This window comes from Lepidochelys kempii, chromosome 4, assembly GCF_965140265.1.
Source record: "Lepidochelys kempii isolate rLepKem1 chromosome 4, rLepKem1.hap2, whole genome shotgun sequence".
In the NCBI taxonomy this organism is placed as follows: Eukaryota; Metazoa; Chordata; order Testudines; family Cheloniidae; genus Lepidochelys; species Lepidochelys kempii.
The window spans coordinates 87,876,934-87,895,190 of NC_133259.1; the positions used below are offsets into that span (position 1 = coordinate 87,876,934).

The window sequence follows — 18,257 nt, forward strand, 5'->3', positions numbered from 1 at the left end:
AGGACATCCGAGTCCCCTGAACAGTTAAGAAAGGAACAAGAGTCTGAAGTCGAGGAGGAGGCTATGTCTCAGACTAACTTCTCCTAGTCATCACCAGACGAGACAGTGATGCCCCCTCCATCGTCATTGGCAGATGACTTCAAGCTTTTCCAGGAGCCAGCTGAGAGGGTGACAGATGCATTAAAATTACCATTACAAAAGATGACCGAGATACACCATAAACTATTAGACATTTTACACTCTTCTGCTTCTTCTGGAGTAGCCCTCCCTATTAATGAGGCTCTCTTGGAGCTTGCCAAACTCATATGGCAGATCCCTGTATTGGTCCCACCAACATGCAAGTGGCCTGATTTAAAAAAAAAATTACATGCCAGCAAAAGACACTGAATTTTTCTTCTCCCACCCACCCCCTAATTTGATCATTGTGGACGTGGTGAACTCAAGAGGCCATCATCACCTGAAATCCACCCCCTATGACCGAGACTGGAAGCGCCTGTAATGGGGTGGCATCCTTGTAGATCAGGGTCAGTACAAAGATCTCACTTCTGGTACCATAATAAATCTGCCTCTCACAAGCGCCCCCTCTCTGGCAGATATGTGCCTGCAATCACTCGGTTTTGAATGGGGCAGTACCCACCTCTCGTGGGTGCCCCCTTTCTGGTTAGGTCGGAGTCTGCTTTTCTTTCAGTTCTTACAACATGGTGGGACAAACCTCTCGCTAGCGCACCCCCTTTCATTCTCCCCCCTCCCCACCCTGGCCAGTGGTTCTTTTGATGGGTCTTCAGGGACTCAGCTCTCTGGCTGAGTCACATGCTCTGTGCCCCTTTCAGGGGTATACAGTGTCTAGTTCTTTCTCATGGCCCTGGTATGGGGCTGTAGCACCAAGGCTTCCTTCCCAGAGACACTGCCTTACCTAACACTCTAATGGGTGCATCATGGTACCCTTAGTTGGTGTGTCCTTCTTGGCAGCCCTCCCAGGGCACAGTTGTCAGCCAGACCAGGTGGAAAGACCCAGCAAATGCCTACACGGGAATCCTGTTTGCTCAGCCTCTCTCATCACTACTTCTTACCGCTGATGCATCCCTCATAGGATTGGGTAATCTCAACGATCTCACAGTGCAGGGCAAATGGTCTCCATCCAAGATATGCCTTCACATCAATATCTCAAACTCAGAACAGTCAGGAACGCATGTGCTCACTTCCTTCCATAGGTGATGACTTTTGGTTTGCCGGTGGGTGCCCCACCCCAGCTTCACTTCCTTCCCCCAAGACCTGCCCCACTCCACCTCTTCCTGCCCTCATTCTGCCCTCCCCTGAGTGCCTCCTGCCCACTGCTTATTCCTTTCTGCCCGCTCCTGCCTTAAGGGTGAGGTGTGAGTGTTTGGGGGGGCTCAGCTTCCCCCCCCAAAACTAGCAGTTTTCAGCATATTTATACATTTTTTCATATTCTAGTTATTGAATGTGTGTCTACATTAAGATACCAATGATAATCATTATTAAAATAGTAATGAATTATATCATTACATTATCATGAATTACAATATATTAAAATCATGACGCTCAAATACAAGCTGTCTTCACTAATATCCCAGATTAAAGACATTACGTTCGCTCTGTGCTTCATACCTGTTTGGGAGCTGAGGGACACTGATGGCTGTGGGAAGAAGGTGGATGGGAGGGACAAGCAGTGGGGAGTCTTTCTCCTCTCCCTTCCTACTGCTTTCCCTGCCTCTTTCCTTCTCTCTTGTTTCTTCTCTAAGTCCTTGCTCCCCTTCTTGCTTCCCACCCATGTCCCTTTTCCTATCTCTCTCTGCTCTCCACCTCCTGGTGGTTCTGTCTAGTCCCCACCCATGCACTCAAAGCAGCAGAGGAGGTTCCCCCTCCTCAGGTAGGAAGGGTTGTCTAGTGGTTAAGGCACAGGCCTTGGGCTCAGGTTGTTCTGGGTTTGATTCTCTGCTCTGCCACAGACTCTCTGCTTAGCCTTGGGAAAGTCATTACACCTTTGTGTGCCCTAGATCCCACCTGCCAAATGGGGCTAGTGCTGACCCTGCCTCCTAGGCTAAATCCATTCATGGCTGTGTGATGATGTGGGAAATGGAGATATTTGGACTGAATTTTTCCACAGCCTGAAAGTGAGAGCTAGCTCTGCGTGGGGGGATGGCAGCGAGAGGGGCTCAGGCCAGCTCCACACAGAGGGGGGGTTCGGCACTTCAGTCCTGCAGCTTCTGCCACTAGGGTGGCTGGGGCTCTTGAGCTGGGGGCTTCAGCCCCACGTCTTCTGTCAGGGTCTGGGGCTCCTGCCCCACGCAGCTCCTGCTGGGATCCGGGGCTTCTCCTGCCTGCCCTGTGTGGCTTCTGACAGGGCCTGGGGCTTCTCTTCCCCCAAATCCGCCACTGTACCCAACTCTAGCCTAGTTGGGCTTCCTTGGGTCACCTGATGCCTGCTGTGGCTGGAGTAGAGCCTGGCTGGGAGGGAGCAACCATACAGGTGGACGCCATGGCCACCAGCCTAAGAGGTATGGGGCGGCCACAGGTGAGCAGGGGCTGTCTGCATTGCTGCTGATAGCCCAGCTCTCCTGCCCGCCCCTAACTCTAAGGCTTTTGTGTGTGTGTGTGTGTGTGTGTGTGTGTGAGAGAGAGAGATTGAGATTCGCTCACTCGCCGGACTAGGGAGGCATGAAACAGTTGATCTGAGCCTGCCTGACAAACCGCTGATTGCAGCTGTGTGCGGGCTACCCATATGAAACAGCTCATCCCTGGCCACCAACAGCTGGTCATCCCAGTGGTCATCCCTATTTTTTTTTTTTTTTTCCCCCATGGGTTCTCCATTCCCGGAGCACCCACGGAGTCAGTGCCTATGCTTCCTTCCACTGATCAGAGGTACACGCATACAGGTCATGACAGACAATATAGTGTGCATGTATTACATAAACCATCAAGGAGGTGTCAGATCACCCTACCTTTGTAGGGAAGCACTAAAGCTATGGAACTGATACATTTTCCACAGTGTTGCCATATTGATGGCCTACCTACTGGGAATGCACAACACGACAGTAGACCGTCTCAGCCACAAATTCCCACGCAGCCACGAATGGGAGATGGACTCAGTGATACTCTGAGACATATTCTGAGGATGGGGGGTGCTGATAATAGACTTGTTGGTTACTTACCAGAATAAAAAATGTCCACGGTACTGCTCCAGAGCAGACATCAGCCCGGACTCCACGGGAGACGCTCTCCTCTTCTTACGGCACTAGGGCCTTCTTTATGTCTTCCCCCATTCCCTCTATTGCTAAAAGTCCTGTTGAAAATAAAAAGAGAAAGCAAACATGATACTGATCGCTCCCGCGTGGCCCGGACAGACGACCCACCCCCCCCCCCCCCCTGTACTTTGGCGTTCTCATAATAAACTCTGTGGTAGAGAAGTAACTGGGGAGGGTTTGCCTGCACGGCACTGGTTAGCCTCGTGGCAGAGCATGAGGGGGAGGCAGTGCATGTGCATGCAAAACGGACACTGCTACCAAAATTCTCAGATCAGCGGAGGGACGCAGACACACATGCAGTGGAGCACCCATGGGGACATGCATCTCAAAGAGCCACTATTACTGCACAAAGTGAGTAATTTCTTTTTAGATGTAAGTTGCACTGTATGGCCCTGATCCCACATTAGAATAAATTTGTGTGATCCTTGCTCCTACGCAGAATTCCATGTCAATGCAGTGGGACTCCCTGTTGATGAAGGGGTTTGTATTAGTGAATCCCAAAGCAAAATCAGGGCCTGTATCATGTGGATCAACAATCAGCTGCTGTTTGACCTGCAGATAAGACCGTTTTGAAGAACTCCTTTGACTGGATAACAGTCTACACCTGTAAAATTCCACTGAAGATAATCTTCCTTTCCTTACAAACATTCTTCCTCACCACTCAGATCATTAGCAGATCTGTTCAGTACTTTGATGATGGATGTTATTGTAATCATGAATCCGTTTGGCTTTTCGTTGCATTTGGGAAAAACCTTATTGTGTGTTTGTAGGCCTGCAGTTTTCCATAACCTGTAAGAGCATAAATATCTTTGTGTGTGACGTGCTCTTTTTTTTTATTTTAAACATTGCTCAGGCAACACCAACATTTCTCAGACGATTTGGAGCTCAACTTATTAAGTCAACTGTGTTGTCTGCCAGCACTTCACTCCGTGTTTTAGCCCTCGGTGGAGAAGCATTTCCTGCACTGAATGTCTTGAGAAGCTGGAAAAGCAGGGAAAACAAAACACATGTTTTTAATCTCTATGGCATTACAGAAGTGTCAAGCTGGGCCACTTGCTACAGGATTCCTGAAGAAGTTCTTAGCTCTGATCTTCGGTGAGAAATTTCACTGTTTTGCTTGCTGCTTTGGTGCACACAAAGTGTGCAATTGTCAATGATCAAGTATTAAGGGCCCAACATTGCAAGCCCATTGGAGGCAGAATTCCCATTCACTTTGCTAGAAGTTGCATATGTGGAAGGATAACTGCTGATGAACATAGGTTTAGAAAGAGTAATGGTGCTTGGCTTTATCAATTTCAAAATGTGTTATATTTTCACCGTGGTTTCTTGGCAAGATTATTGTAAGAAGTTGACCTGAAAATCCAATAATAGATGTAGTAACAATACTTAGCGCACATATAGTGCTTTTTCATTCACTTCAAAGTGCCCTGCTAAGCAGAGAAGCATTGTTATCTCCATTTTATAGATGGGAAACTGAGGCACATACGCGTTATTTATTCCACCCATCCTTTCATTATGGCATACCTTACTGTTCAGCAGATAGTTCCATTGAAATTATTCCATGAGTAAGGGCAATAGAAATTGATCCTAACTGATTTTCTGAAGTAACTCAGGGTATGTCTACACTGTAGTTAAAAACCTACAGCAGACCAGTGCCAGCTGACTGAGGCTTGTGGGGCTGTTTAATTGCAGTGTAGATGTCCCAGTCTTGGGCTGGAGCCCAGGCTCTAGGACCCTGAGAAGCGGGAAGGTCCTAGAGGTTGGGGTGCAGCCTGAACCAGAATGTCTGCACTGCAGTTACACAGTCCAAGCCCCAGTCAGCTGGTACAGGCCAGCCGAGGGTGTAATTGCAATGTAGACATATCTTCAGAAGAAGAGCTGGGAATAGAACCAGATTTCCTGTTTCATGGGCTAGTGCGCTATCCACTGGTCACATGGTTTTCTCAATAATGAGAAGGCTGTTTATGCTGGAAGAAGTTTAACAGAGGTCATGTTAACTTTATATATATGAACAGGGGAGTCCAGCTGATATTGTTACAGTACAGAACCCAGCAGTAAAAATAAGTAAATACTATAATTAGCTTCCATCCTCTCCTCAGCGCGATGTATGATGAATTGCTAATGGTTTTCTTGGTCTCTTTGGCATGATACTTTTTTTAACCATTCTGTCAATGCTTTCTACTAGTTTCATATAATTCCTGGTGTTTGTGGTCAGGTAATTTATTAATTACAGAGGGTTTAGAAATTCCCAGAAGAGCTGTGGAAATGTTTAAGCACTGCATGATGCTCCTGACCCTCAGTTTTCATTTTGCTTTCTGAAATATGTAGCCATGCTCACACTTTCAAATTAAGTGCCCCTGTAGTTCCCCTCTATGGTCCCTTGAGGGTATTCACTTAAAGTTTCCAGCTCCCAGCTATTACCTGTCTTGGATGGAGCCCTGAGTCTTACCCTTGTGATAGGGATTTTAAGTCTGCACAGATCCATGCCTTACACTGTGATATCTCCAGGAAGCCAGTCTGCCTAAAGACAAGTGCCTGTGCTTTGCTCTCTTTCTGAGGGCTATGAACAGTGTGCTGCTATCAGTTACAAATTACCATGTATCTTTGTCTAAATAAGCACATTAAGGTAAAAGCATTACAGAGAAAACATAATAAAAACAATCATGAGATTTAAACACATAAAACAGAGAATATTAGGGTTGGAAGAAACTTCAGGAGGTCATCTAGTCCAATCCCCTGATCAAAGCAGGACCACCACCAACTAAATCATCCCAGCCAAGGCTTTGTCAAGCTAGGCCTTAAAAACCTCTAAGGATGGAGATTCCACCACCTCCCTAGGTAACCCATTCCAGTGCTTCACCACCCTCCTAATGAAATAGTGTTTCCTAATATCCCATCTAGACCTCCCCCACAGTAACTTGAAACCATTGCTCCTTGTTTTGTCATCTGCCACCACTGAGAACAGCTGAGCTCCATCCTCTTTGGATACCAGAAGACATGTCAGTCTCATGGGGCTCTAGTCGGCACAAGTCTTTCTATGCTTTCTGCAAGGTCCTGTCTGTTTGTTGGATCAGAAAGAAGGCCCTGTGTCAGTTCAAGCTCATCCTTTTATGCCAAAAGCCCCTTCTTTGTCTTCTAGTTCCTGGAAAACCCATCTTAAACCAGTATAAGCAAATCACTGCAGGGGTTGGTAACTAATTTGTGGTGGTTAATCTTAGTGACGCACCTTAATTACCTCCCACTGTTTTTAGTTCTTGTACGAGTGGTGTAATCCTTCCCCCCTGGAATAGAACACATTCATACATAAACAATTAATTTAATACAGTGGCCCTGAAAATGGGGTAGCAAACTCATTGCCTGGCATCCTTAGTTACATGTGTAACCTGTGCTAGATGTATTTTCTGAAGTCTGCTGAATACAAACAAGCATCTTCTTTTGCACAAACGATATCCCTTATTAATCTGATATAGATATAATTGGATCCTCAATAACAAATGGTGGTGATTAGTCTTAAAGTCCCATACTTTTTTATGCAAAACTCCCAGTGAAATCAGTAAAGAGCTGTCTTCAAAATCTGGTGTTGCAATATGACTTTTTATTAGGCAGTTATTTATATAAAAATAAATTCTCATTTGTGAAAAGAAAAACATAACTTCTGTAAACAAATTTGCTCATATTTCTGTTGCCTACTTGGGGTTCCAGTCTGAAGAAATTTATAACTGGCAGCAGAAATGATCTGGTGGTTTCTCTTGGAAGTCCAGCTGCCAACATTTCCCCAATGGCTGAACTTCCAAGTGAAATGTTGGCTTTCTTTCAGCCTGGCTGCTGCGCTCCAGAGGTAGCTGTGCTACTTTTAATTTCTACTTACAAAGGTGCCAGTAAATTGGGAATATTTATAACTTCTGGTTCTTGGGCCTCACTCTGCTCACTGTGTGCCACTGATGATACAATGGTTTTTCATTCCTTTTGCATCTCCTTTGCTGGTGATTCCCCTGGCATGGAGAATTCTAAGCTGCAGCAGAGCTGATATAGACTTCTCCTGCTCCATCCCCAGCAGCCCCCATTACTGGGGGCATGGTTGGAGCATGCTGTGCTCTGAGTGATGAATGGCTCCTTGGGCAGATAGTCAACCAATGTAAATTAATGGTAGGGGCCAGCAGAATACCTGCCCTAAGATCAGAGAGCTGCAGCTGACTCCTTAGGCTTCCTCCTCTCTGTGTTTTGCTTATGCTAGACACAGCTATGAATGTAGCCTCAGGGTTTTAAAGGTGATTTGCTGGAGGGGTGGATTTGTGTCTCTGTGTCTGTGGGTGGGGGGAGTGTCCTTTGTTGCTGCTTTGTAGTGTATATAGAAGACTTGGCATTTTTTTAAATAAGATTATAGTCCTAAAGTAAAAACAAGAAAAATAGTCTTGTCATCTTTGTTTTTGCTGGTGGTCTTTCAGTTCCAAGCGTGGGTGTTCTATTCTCCTTTAACAAAGAGGTCTTTTCCCCATCTGCTTGTAACACGTGTCAACTTTGAACCCACCCAACAATTTGCAAATTGGTGCAACAGAGTGGGATAGGAAAGGAGGTGAGAGGTTATTGTTGGGGACAAAGGTGCACTTCACAGAGTGCTTCACTTCACAAAGGTGCTTCTTTTCCAGTTAATCAGCAAGAGGTAGGGAATTCATTGGTGGACCAGAGTTGCAGACAGGAAATTGGGAGGAGTTGCCACAGCCCAAATAGCGGGAGTTGGTGGAGGAACTGCTAAGTGGGGAACATGATGAGGAGGAAGCTGGATGGGGCCCCACAAATCTCACTTCACATGGGGTATATCTGTACTGCAGTTCAGTGTATGTTTTACAGCCTGGGTACACTGACATGCACTAGCTCTGTTTGAGCTGATGCACTGAAAATAGGAGTCAAGTATCAGGGGGTAGCCATGTTAGTCTGTATCCACAAAGATAACAAGGAGTCTGGTGGCACCTTAAAGACTAACAGATATATTTGGGCATAAGTTTTCGTGGGTAAAGAACACACTTCTTCAGATGCATGGAGTCCTAAAAATAGGAGTGTAGCCTGGGGTAGCATGTTTGCAACTGCAGTGTAGACATATCCACCGACCTCTGCAATGTCTGTGGTTGGCCTGCATTTTGAATTTTTTGTTTTGTCTGCTATCTGAAGGAAAATATTTTTACTTTTACATTTTTTTTTAAATGTTTAGATTTGATTCGCCTGTGCCACTGGGATCACCATTGCTTGGAACAACAGTTGAAGTCAGAGATGTCACTGGTTCTGCAGTTCTAGATGGAGAGGGACAAGTTTTCATAGGTTCTTATATTTATTTCTCTTAATTTTTTAGTTTCAAAAAATATCTTAATGTTTTAATCTCTGTGCATTTTGTTTTCTAAAGTGCCACAGCCTGTATAACAAAACACTCTGAAATACAGAAGTGAAATCTGGTGTTTTTCTCTAGCAATGTTCTTTTTAAATTTTGTACAGTATTTAAACAATTTACCTGGCTGGATACTGATTTTTGTGATAAAACCCTGTCAAAGTTCTTTAAAGGACTGCCAGAATTATTGTTTCATACATTTAGATATTAACATCTAAAAGCCACTGCTTGTAACTTTTCAGTTTAAAACTACCTTCAGTAGTGTCATGTGCTCTTCAGTGGCGAAAGAATCCAATCTATTCTCCATAGGCCCTCTGTGCCAGCACAGTTGGTGGATGTAAACCCTCCTAGCAACACATGGTGGCTGATCCTTCTCAATTAGAAAATGCTCAGGGAATAAAAATTCCATAAATCCTAAAAAGACTGCATCACAACATTCAGAGAAATGGTTCAAGTTCTCTCATTACAGCCTGAAACAGGGTGGGGCATCTAAATTAGCAGATACCACCTTAATGGGGACCACATACTTAGCAATATAAACTGTCTTCGGGAAATCAGATTAACAGGCAAGAAATTAACATTATTTTACACACACAACCAGTTTATTTTAATGACTTGTTTTCTGCTTCCATTTGGCTCAGTATAAATAGAAGTTAGTTAACTGTATCAGTTAAATTAATTGTAGGATAGAGTCCCACTGATATTTCTGCTTTCAGAAGTTTAGTTCCAATCATTAGTGCCTTTATGTATGCCAAATGTCAACAGCTCTTTGCCAAGTTATTTTAATACTTGTAACGTTCTGAAATATGAGGTAGGACCTTCATAATTTTGTAGTTATAAGCTATAATATTACATTCTTTTGCATAGGTGGTAAAGAACGAATCTGCTTCCTTGATGATGAAGTAATTGTCCCTTTGAACACAATGAGAGAAACAGGGGACTTTGTGAGAGTGAAGGATGCAGAGATGTTTTTCTTAGGACGGAAGGACAGTCAGATTAAACGTCATGGCAAACGTCTTAATATTGAATGTGTACAGCAGGTAATATGATGTGTAGTGCTCAGAACTTATGCAATGTGGAACATTTTGGACGGAAAGCTACAGTGACTTGTTCATCAGCAAAAAAGTGCAAGAATTAATGTAGTTGAATCAAACTTTGGGTGCAGATTTTTCAAAGTGCTCAGCATTCCAACAGCTCCCATTGTTCTCAGGAATGCTACCAGATGCTGAGCTCTTTTGAAAATCTGGCCTTTGTTTATAGTTTATTTTATGCAAACTAAATCTCAAAACTAAGTATAAAGAATTTGACAACTGAAGAATACTAACGTGTGTCATTGAAAAGGATAGTGTAGTGTTTAGAGCACAAGGGTGGGCATCAAGACTCTTAAATTCTGTTCCTAATTTAAGTGGTCTGGGAAAGTCATGTGACCCCTCTTTATCTCAGTTTACCCATCTGTAAATGGGTACAATAAGTTCTTACCTCAGCCAAGTACTCTGAGGATTGATTAATATTTCTAAAGCACTGTGAACCTTGGGCAAAAGACACTATATGAGTACTAAATGTTGATTACAATTAGATCTGTAATGAGTCAAATATCAGCAGAGAGAGATTAACAGATGAAGGGAGAAGGAGAAGAAGGGATATGAAGTTTGGGAAAAGGAAGAGGATCAAATCCAAGCTGTCTTGTTAGCAGGCACAACTCAGTTGCAATCAGTGTTATTACATCAGGGCTGTGTTTGGCTAGGAAAGTCAATGGCTGTGTTTGGCTAGGAAAGTCAATGAGGCAGAGAGATGTACAGTATTCTTAATGCTTGATAGCAATGATCCAAGTTCTCCCTACTGTGACCCAATGGAAATGACTGTGGAAACAGAGCCTTCTGTAGAACTAGGATTGTAACTGCATTGAATGCACAAGTAGCTCCTTACTGTCCCATAGGGCATCGTATTTATGTCTAAATTAATGTTGTATCTCTGGGGACAAGAGGATGTTTGTGGCTGAATGAAGGTATCCTTTAGTTGCTCTTGTTTTTCATAAAGTGATCAGAAGTATGTGTCTACAGAAAAAATTTAAAACTTCGTCCAATAAGTTGAGGCACAGAAAAATGAAATGATTGGACCAAAGTCTACCCTTAGTTACAACTGGTTCAATTTAATTGCATTCAATTGGATGATACAAATGTAAGTGAAGGCAGAATTTGGCCCACTGAGTCCATTCCTTAATCTTTTCAGTAGGAGCCATTTTTGCTGTCTAACCCAGAAAGCTCATCCTCAAGGATGTTCCAGATTGTGCCCTCAGTTCACATCAGTGCATCTGATGTTAGGTATCTGACTCGAACACATACAATGACATTCATATTCAAAGATGATGTTTATCTTTAGTCTAACCCAGGGATAGTCAATAGGTGGACCATGGTCCAAATCCAGACCATAAGATGTTTTTCAGTGGACCATGGTCGACAGAGGCGATGCGTGGGTGGGGCAAACAGCCCCATGGTGGGGGGGAGTGGAGGAGCTCAGCCAGCCACCCTGCTTTCTCCCCCTGCTGCATGGACACACGGACAGTGAGGCTGGTAGGGGAAGTGCTGCCTCCTCGCTTCTGGGCGTCCCAATAAATTGAGGGGGGGAACCCCCCGGAACCTTTCATATGTGGTTCCCCCTTTCACTAGTCACAGGTATGTGTTGCCTTTGCGTGCAGGCTAAAGCTGAGCTGGGGCTGGAGCCATGCAGAGCTGTGCTTGTACTCCAAACGGTCCCTGGAGCCCATTGCCCCACCCCCATGTTCCCTGCCCCTGAAACCAACCTTGTGCCTCCATCCCGGAGCCTTCCCACCCACTCCCACCTCAAGTCCCAGCCCCTCTGTGGTCCCCATAGCCCACCCACCCTGGTCTCATGCCCCCTGTCCCTGAGCAGTTCTCAGAGCCCCCCACCTTGGCCTAATGTTCTCCCTAGGCCCAGTTCTTTGGGGCCAGTCCCCGGAGCCATCTCCAGCCCTTCCCGCTGCCCCAATCCGCCTCTCCTTCCCTAGTCTGCCTCCAGTTACCCTGCCACATCCCAGGTTCCCCCCATGTTCCCAGGGCTACTGTCTGGAGTCTCCTTGGTTCCTCGCACTATCTGGAGCCTCTTTCCTGCCCCTCTGCTATCCCAGCCCCAAAAGGTGCTTTGCACCACTAACTGGATCATAGTCCAGCAGCTTCACCTGCTGGGTCTAAGCTCAAAAGTACTCTCTCACATTCACACCCTGCTTTGCTGCCTAGATCCTAGCCCATGCTCATTCCTCTGCCATGCCACTACATCTCTGCCACTTGGCTCAGTTGAGGGCATGAAGGAATGTTTGTGGGGGGAGGATGCGAGCAGCAAACTACGGCCTGCAGGACCGTCCTGCCCAGCCCCTGAGCTCCTGGCAGGGGAGGCTCGCCCCTGGCCGCTCCCCTGCTATCCCCCCTCCTCTGCAGCCACACTGCTGCACAGGCAGCACTGTGGGCGGCAGGGCTGTGCGCTCCTGCAGGACTGAGCGGCAGCGTGTGTAGCTCTGGCCGTGCGGCACAGCTCCCAGATATGCTGCTCTGAGCAGCATGGTAAGGGAGCCGGGGGGTTGGATAAGGGGCAGGGGGTCCCGGGGGGCGGTCAGGGAGCAGGGGGCGGTTGGGATGGGGGGTGGTGGTTGGGATGGGGAACGGGGCAGTTGGATAGGGTAGAGGTTCTGGGGGCGGGCAGGGGATGGGGAACAGGGGGAGGGTTAGATAGGGTGTGGAGTCCCAGCGGGCAGTTAGGGGCAGAGGTCCTGGGAGGGGGTGGTCAGGGGACAAGGAGAATGGGGGGTTGGATGGCTCGGGAGTTCTGAGGGGGGCAGTCGGGGCGGGAAGTGGGAGGGGGTGAATAGGGGGCGGGGGCCAGGCTGTTTGGGGAGGCACAGCCTTCCCTACCTGGCCCTCCATACAGTTTCGCACCCCGATGTGGCCCTCAGGCCAAAAAGTTTGCCCACCCCTGGGCTAGCCCCATGCGTCCCATTTTCAGTTAAGGGAAATAAGGTCACCTAACTCTCCGGGTAGGGAGCTGGCAGGCAATCAGGGAACTTGGGGGGGCAATTGGGAGGTAGGGGAGGGAAGCTGTGTTGGGGTCTGGACCTTGATTATACCTTGACCAAGAAATTTGGACCTAGACAAAAAGTAGACTACCCCGGTCTAAACCTTTGGGTCTAGCTAAATCAATATATACTGAATAGGATATGTAAGGTCACTTACTGTAAAATGGACTAAGCTTTAACTTTGAAATTCTTAAGCGGATTGGATGACTCAAGGGATTAGGGTGACCAGATGTCCTGATTTTATAGGGACAGTCCTGATTTTTGGGTCTTTTTCTTATATAGGCTCCTATTTACACACATACCCTCCCCACACACACACACAACCTGTCCCGATTTCTCATACTTGCTCTCTGGTCACCGTACAAGGGATGGATAAAATCCAAACCAGGTAGGGTAACAAAAGTTGTTCAGATTTGATTGGTGTACAGTGGTGGTGTCACTCCTGTCCTAGAGGGGAGGTGTTCCCATGATAAAACTGGGATTACATTTGGCCTCTTTGTCGGTAGTCTCAGCAGAAATGCTAACCATAGAATGAATATGGAGAGTGAATTGTGTTCCCACTCCTATATGTGCCTCTTCCAGGTCATTCCTGAGGTACAGGGGTGTGGGTCATTGAGAAGTTCGTACTGCTGCTGCCTGTGCTGTGCTTGCATTGTGGGATTAAATACATTCATTCTTCAGTGCTGCCATTCTGACACTTTCTGTGAGAGCTAAATCCTTATTTAAATTAAACAAAAATAAAAACAAGGGGATGGGCAAGGGGGACTTCATGATGTTTGTGAAGCAACAAATTCAGTAGCTGCCAGTGACAAAATATAAACTTCACAACAATTTCTTATTTATTGGTGGTGCTTTTTACCTGCACTTCAGCACAAATAAGGCTAATGTTCTTGTATTGCAGGCTGCTGAACGTCTTTGTCATGTGGAAGCCTGTGCAGTGACATGGTATCAACAGGAAAAGTTAATCTTGTTTGTTGTACCTAAAGACAACTTAGCAAGAGACACTCTTAAGGAACTCCAGAAACATCTCCCAACCTATGCAATCCCTGATGAACTTGTGCTGATAGAAACTTTGCCTTTCACATTGCATGGTAAATGAAGTAATGTTTAACAAGTGCTCTTCAGTGCAGATGCTTCTGTGTGCCTTTTCTGTTTGGTTTAGAAGCTAAATTTGTTGTCTTTTCTTCTTTACTGAAACTTTACCCCAAAACAGTAGTAGCTGGTTCATGCACCATTTATTTTATAGCGTTGTGCTCTGATGTGACCCATGGTATTAAGCCATCACCGTAAGCTATAGCTCTGTTCTGTAGCAAATCTACCTGGCTCTCATTTGTTCTCCATTGCATTCCTCTATAGCATTTATTTGATACCCTTAAACTCTCTGTAATTGAATAATAATAATTAAAAGCATTTTAATATTGAAAATACACACACATGTATTTGCTTGACCTCCTCTTCTTCCGTTGAAGTCTATGGCAACTGCTTTCAGTTGGCACAGGATAAGGCATGATATGTGGGTGTGTGTCATATGATAAATTTTCAAAAACCTGCTCCCTTTTCTGTGGGTGCAGTTGATTGCTGATGTAAAAAAAAGGATGCAATTTTGCTCACAAATAAAGAAGGTCTAGACTGAGACCCAGATGAACATGTAGGCCATAACAAGAATTTGAAAATACAAAGTCTAAAATGCAATGAAAAAATCTTGTGCTTTTTATTTTGTTTGAAGGCAAAATCGATGTTTCTGAGCTGAGCAAGATTTACAGTAACCATCTAAATTTCAGAAGGCATGACAGTAAGCTGAGTGGAGCAGAGGAATTGTGGGAAAGATTGCAGTATTTATGGAAGGTAGTATTTTAAGCTGCCTTTTTATCATTGCCAGTGGATCATTATGCATATGTCAGGAATTAAATAGTTTTAATAAGTGTGACTAATGCAACCAGAATATTTTTGCTGCACATACATTATGTACTGTAGCTCCATCCGTTCATTTAATACTTAAATACAGTTTCTCTGTAACAGCCAGGAGGGAGCCATTTATTTTTTCCCATAAGCTGAAGTTGCAAACTGTAATGGGCTAAGATGTTAGTGTATGTAGGGTGAATGCCACCACATAATCTGTCAGCCGTTTCTAAATACTTCTTCCCATGCCAAGCAAGATATCCATAAGGGAGGCCAATAATTGGGGCATGGAGTTTTTAACAAACAAACTGCTGTGTTACCAGCGTCCCCCAATTTATATATATTACTTTTTATTAACTTTTTAATTTTTTTATGAGAGATTATTGTCATAATTATCTTGTGAGCAATCTGGTTTTGTTATATGCTGAATCCTGTGGTGGTGATATACATGTTCATAATAGCAGCAGCAGCATCGCAGTAAAATAACAAACATATTGCCTTTAGGCCGTGCCCTTCATGTATGACTACAAGAGTCACTTCAGCTATTACTGATATGGAGCACAGTAGCTGTTTCACAGCACATGGCAATGTTACATCACCAGACAGAAAGTGAAGAATTCTGTATTTAGTTTAAGCTGCAAATGAAAACAGTGCTCATTGTGCCTCAGAAGTGGGCTCCTGAGCTTCTCTCCACAAACCCCTATGTGTGGGTGAGGCCTCTCTGATAAAGGCAAGCAGGTGTGGCTATAAATTGTGCCCTGTCAGATACTTGCAATGGGTAGTGCTGCATGACTACCCTAGTAGCCCTGGGAGATTGGACATGAATGAGATCTTGGTGGACACATCCTAGGCCTAGATCTGCTGTGCTAGAGAACGGGGCTTTCTAGAACAGGGCCTAGTTTTCACAAGCAGAGGTGCAGCAGCAGGAGGTACACAGTATGTTGCTCTTTCTGTGCTGGGGGTGCTGCACCCAGAATCCTTTGTGACATTGTTGGAAGGGGGTTAGGGCTTTTGTTCAGAGCCAGGTAGGTTACATTATTTTAACAATAAAAAAGCCATAATAATTAGTCTCATGCCTCCCTAATAAAATTACATTAAAAAAGTGCTTCAGGAATTGTAAATAAAATTGTTTGTCAAAGGCAACAATGTTTGATCTGAGCAGCAGAAACTCCTTTAAAGTTTTTTTTTAAAAAATGCATCTTAGAGTAAAGTGCTCTGATATGCATTTTTTAAAGAGTTCTTTGCAACTGTTTTAATTCTTTGGCTGTGGAATGAACTGCAGAATCGGAATCAAGCCTAAAATTTGGTTAGCACTGCTGAAATTGACACTTCCCCCATGGCTTGATCAGCCTGCATTTCTCAAAGAGCACCAAAAAGTGCAAATAAAATCCTGCAAGGTGCTGAATACTTTTAGTCCCTGTTGATTTCAGTGGGGGTCTGAGACACTGACAGGCTCAGACCCTACTTCTTCTTCGAGTGCTTGCTCATATCTATTCCAATTTGGTGTGCGTGCGCTGTGTGCACGGCCGTCGCAGAATTTTTACCCTAGCAACACCCGGTGGGTCGGCTGGAGTGGCGCCTTCATGGTGCTAGTTGTATACCCCAGCCGACCCAGCGCCCCCTCAGTTCCTTCTTACCGCCCGTGATGGTCGTTGGAACTGTGGAGCTTGGCTTTGCTACTCTCCCTAGAGTTTACCCTACGGTTTGTTCATAGTTTGTTGTTATAGATTAATAGTTGTGGTTCTAGTTATAGTATAGTAGTTTGTATTAGTGGGAGAGAAGGGGGTTTCCCCTCCTCCCCCTACTTGATTGGGCTCATGCCCAAAGCTCTGGGCGTTAAGCCCTGCGGATCCTGCTCCAAGCCCATGCCAACGGGTGACCCCCACAACTCTTTCCTGAAGTGTCTGGGGGAATCTCACGAGGCAGAGAAGTGCAGGATTTGCAAGAGCTTTCGTCTCCGAACGAAGGAGGAGCGGGACTTTCGTTTGAGACAGCTCCTTATGGAGGCGGCTCTTAGTCCTCAGCCTCCAGTGGTGCGGCAAGACCCAATGCCGAGCACTTCGGTATGCAGCACCTTGGCTTCAGCTACAGGAATGGTACTGCGGTCGGACTCTGATAGAGAGCCGCGGCACTGAGGTTCCCCGGCACCGCAACCAACATCTTCAGTCCTGACCAGGCGAGCGAGAGCAGTGCCGAAGTGGCACTGGAAGCCGGCAAAGGCTGGCTCACCTCAGCAGGCACCACCCTTTCCGGATCCACCTACAGAACCTCATCCCACAGCAGAGTGTCCGGGGACACAGGTGACGGCCTCGGTACCGTTGACTCCAGAACCAAGGACAGAGCCGTTGAGTCCGGTGTGACTGGACTCCCCGACTCACAGCGTGGTTGAGGTCCAGTTCCCATCTACACCAGATACCTTTGTGGCGACAAGGGATCTGATTGCCTTGACGGTATCAGCATCTCCTCAACAGACCAAGACACCGCCACCTGTCCCCATGGCACCATCCAGGGGCAAGCCGACTCTTATTCACCTGTTGGCACTGTCAGTTGAGCCTTTGCACCGCTCCGACTCCCGGCACCGGTCTCGACACTGCTACGTCTGCCAGTCGCCATCCAGGAGTAGATCCCGGTCCCGACGCCGCTCCCGACACCAGTCATTGTCGTTGAGACCCAGGTCCAGATCTAGGCACTGGTCCAGGTCCTGGAACCGATCTAGGTTCAGACACCACTCCCCAGCGTCGCGGCACCGTTCTTCTCCATCTCAGTACCGATCTCCAGCTTTGCAGTACCGATCAACTTCATCTCATCAACGTGATTTGGCGCAGACCCACTCAGCACCACCATGGCCATCGCGTTCCACCTCTCGCTCATCACGGTCTGAGGCAGGGTCACGCTTCTCAGACCACCACCACTCTGATCACGGCCGACTGGGCTCAGGGGCAGATTAGTGGCAGACACAAGAACTGGAGCCCGCTCAAGGGTCCACCCAGTGGACCTTTTTGGACACCCTGCGTGTACCACTAGGCACAGGGTGCTCCCTCTGGGACTTCTCGCTCGGCCTTGTCCGAGCCGCAAGTGCCTGAGACCTCTGCCAGCTGTCCTGCTCCTGGAGGCATGGAGATGGTGGCATCGTCCTTACAGGCACCAGCTCCTCTTGCTCCAGCTTCCGGCCCGAACACTGAGGTCTCGGGACTGGAGCAGTGGGGCACAGCTCAGCTAGAGGCCCCAGATGATCCTCTCCCTCCTGTGGCATCCTCCACATCTTCGCCCGATGAGGCTGCGGCGGGGACTACTATATTGGTGTGTCTGTCCCTCCGTTACCCCCGCCCCATAGACCTCCGCACTCACCAGGAACTCTTGCGCAGGGTGGCGCGGAACATGAACCTGCAAGCAGAGGAGGTGGTCAAGGTGGAGGACCCTGTGGTTGACATTTTGTCCTCAGAGGCTCCTTCCAGGGTGTCCTTACCACTTATCCAGACCATTCAAACCACGGCCAGAACAATCTGGCAAACACCTGCCTCCATTTCCCCCAACTGCTAAGGGGGTGGAGCAAAAATATTTCGTTCCCTCCAAGGGATATGACTTCTCTACACTCACCCACAGCCCTGTTCACTGGTGGTGGCCTCAGTGAATG

General features: G+C 46.4%; 1 protein-coding gene across 13 annotated transcripts in view; it reads left to right on the forward strand.

The window, feature by feature from the left end:
* AASDH (aminoadipate-semialdehyde dehydrogenase) overlaps nt 1-18,257 on the forward strand; it is an 85,024-nt gene that overhangs the window by 13,794 nt on the left and 52,973 nt on the right. For all 13 annotated transcript variants that reach the window (XR_012158665.1, XR_012158666.1, XR_012158667.1 and 10 more), the window contains 5 exons: nt 4,117-4,358; nt 8,470-8,576; nt 9,508-9,680; nt 13,626-13,815; nt 14,451-14,569. Coding sequence is in view for 10 of the 13 variants with exons in the window: in XM_073341968.1 (XP_073198069.1) it covers nt 4,117-4,358; nt 8,470-8,576; nt 9,508-9,680; nt 13,626-13,815; nt 14,451-14,569 (831 nt within the window). In the remaining 3 variants the exon portion in view is untranslated. The remainder of the gene's footprint in view (nt 1-4,116; nt 4,359-8,469; nt 8,577-9,507; nt 9,681-13,625; nt 13,816-14,450; nt 14,570-18,257) is intronic.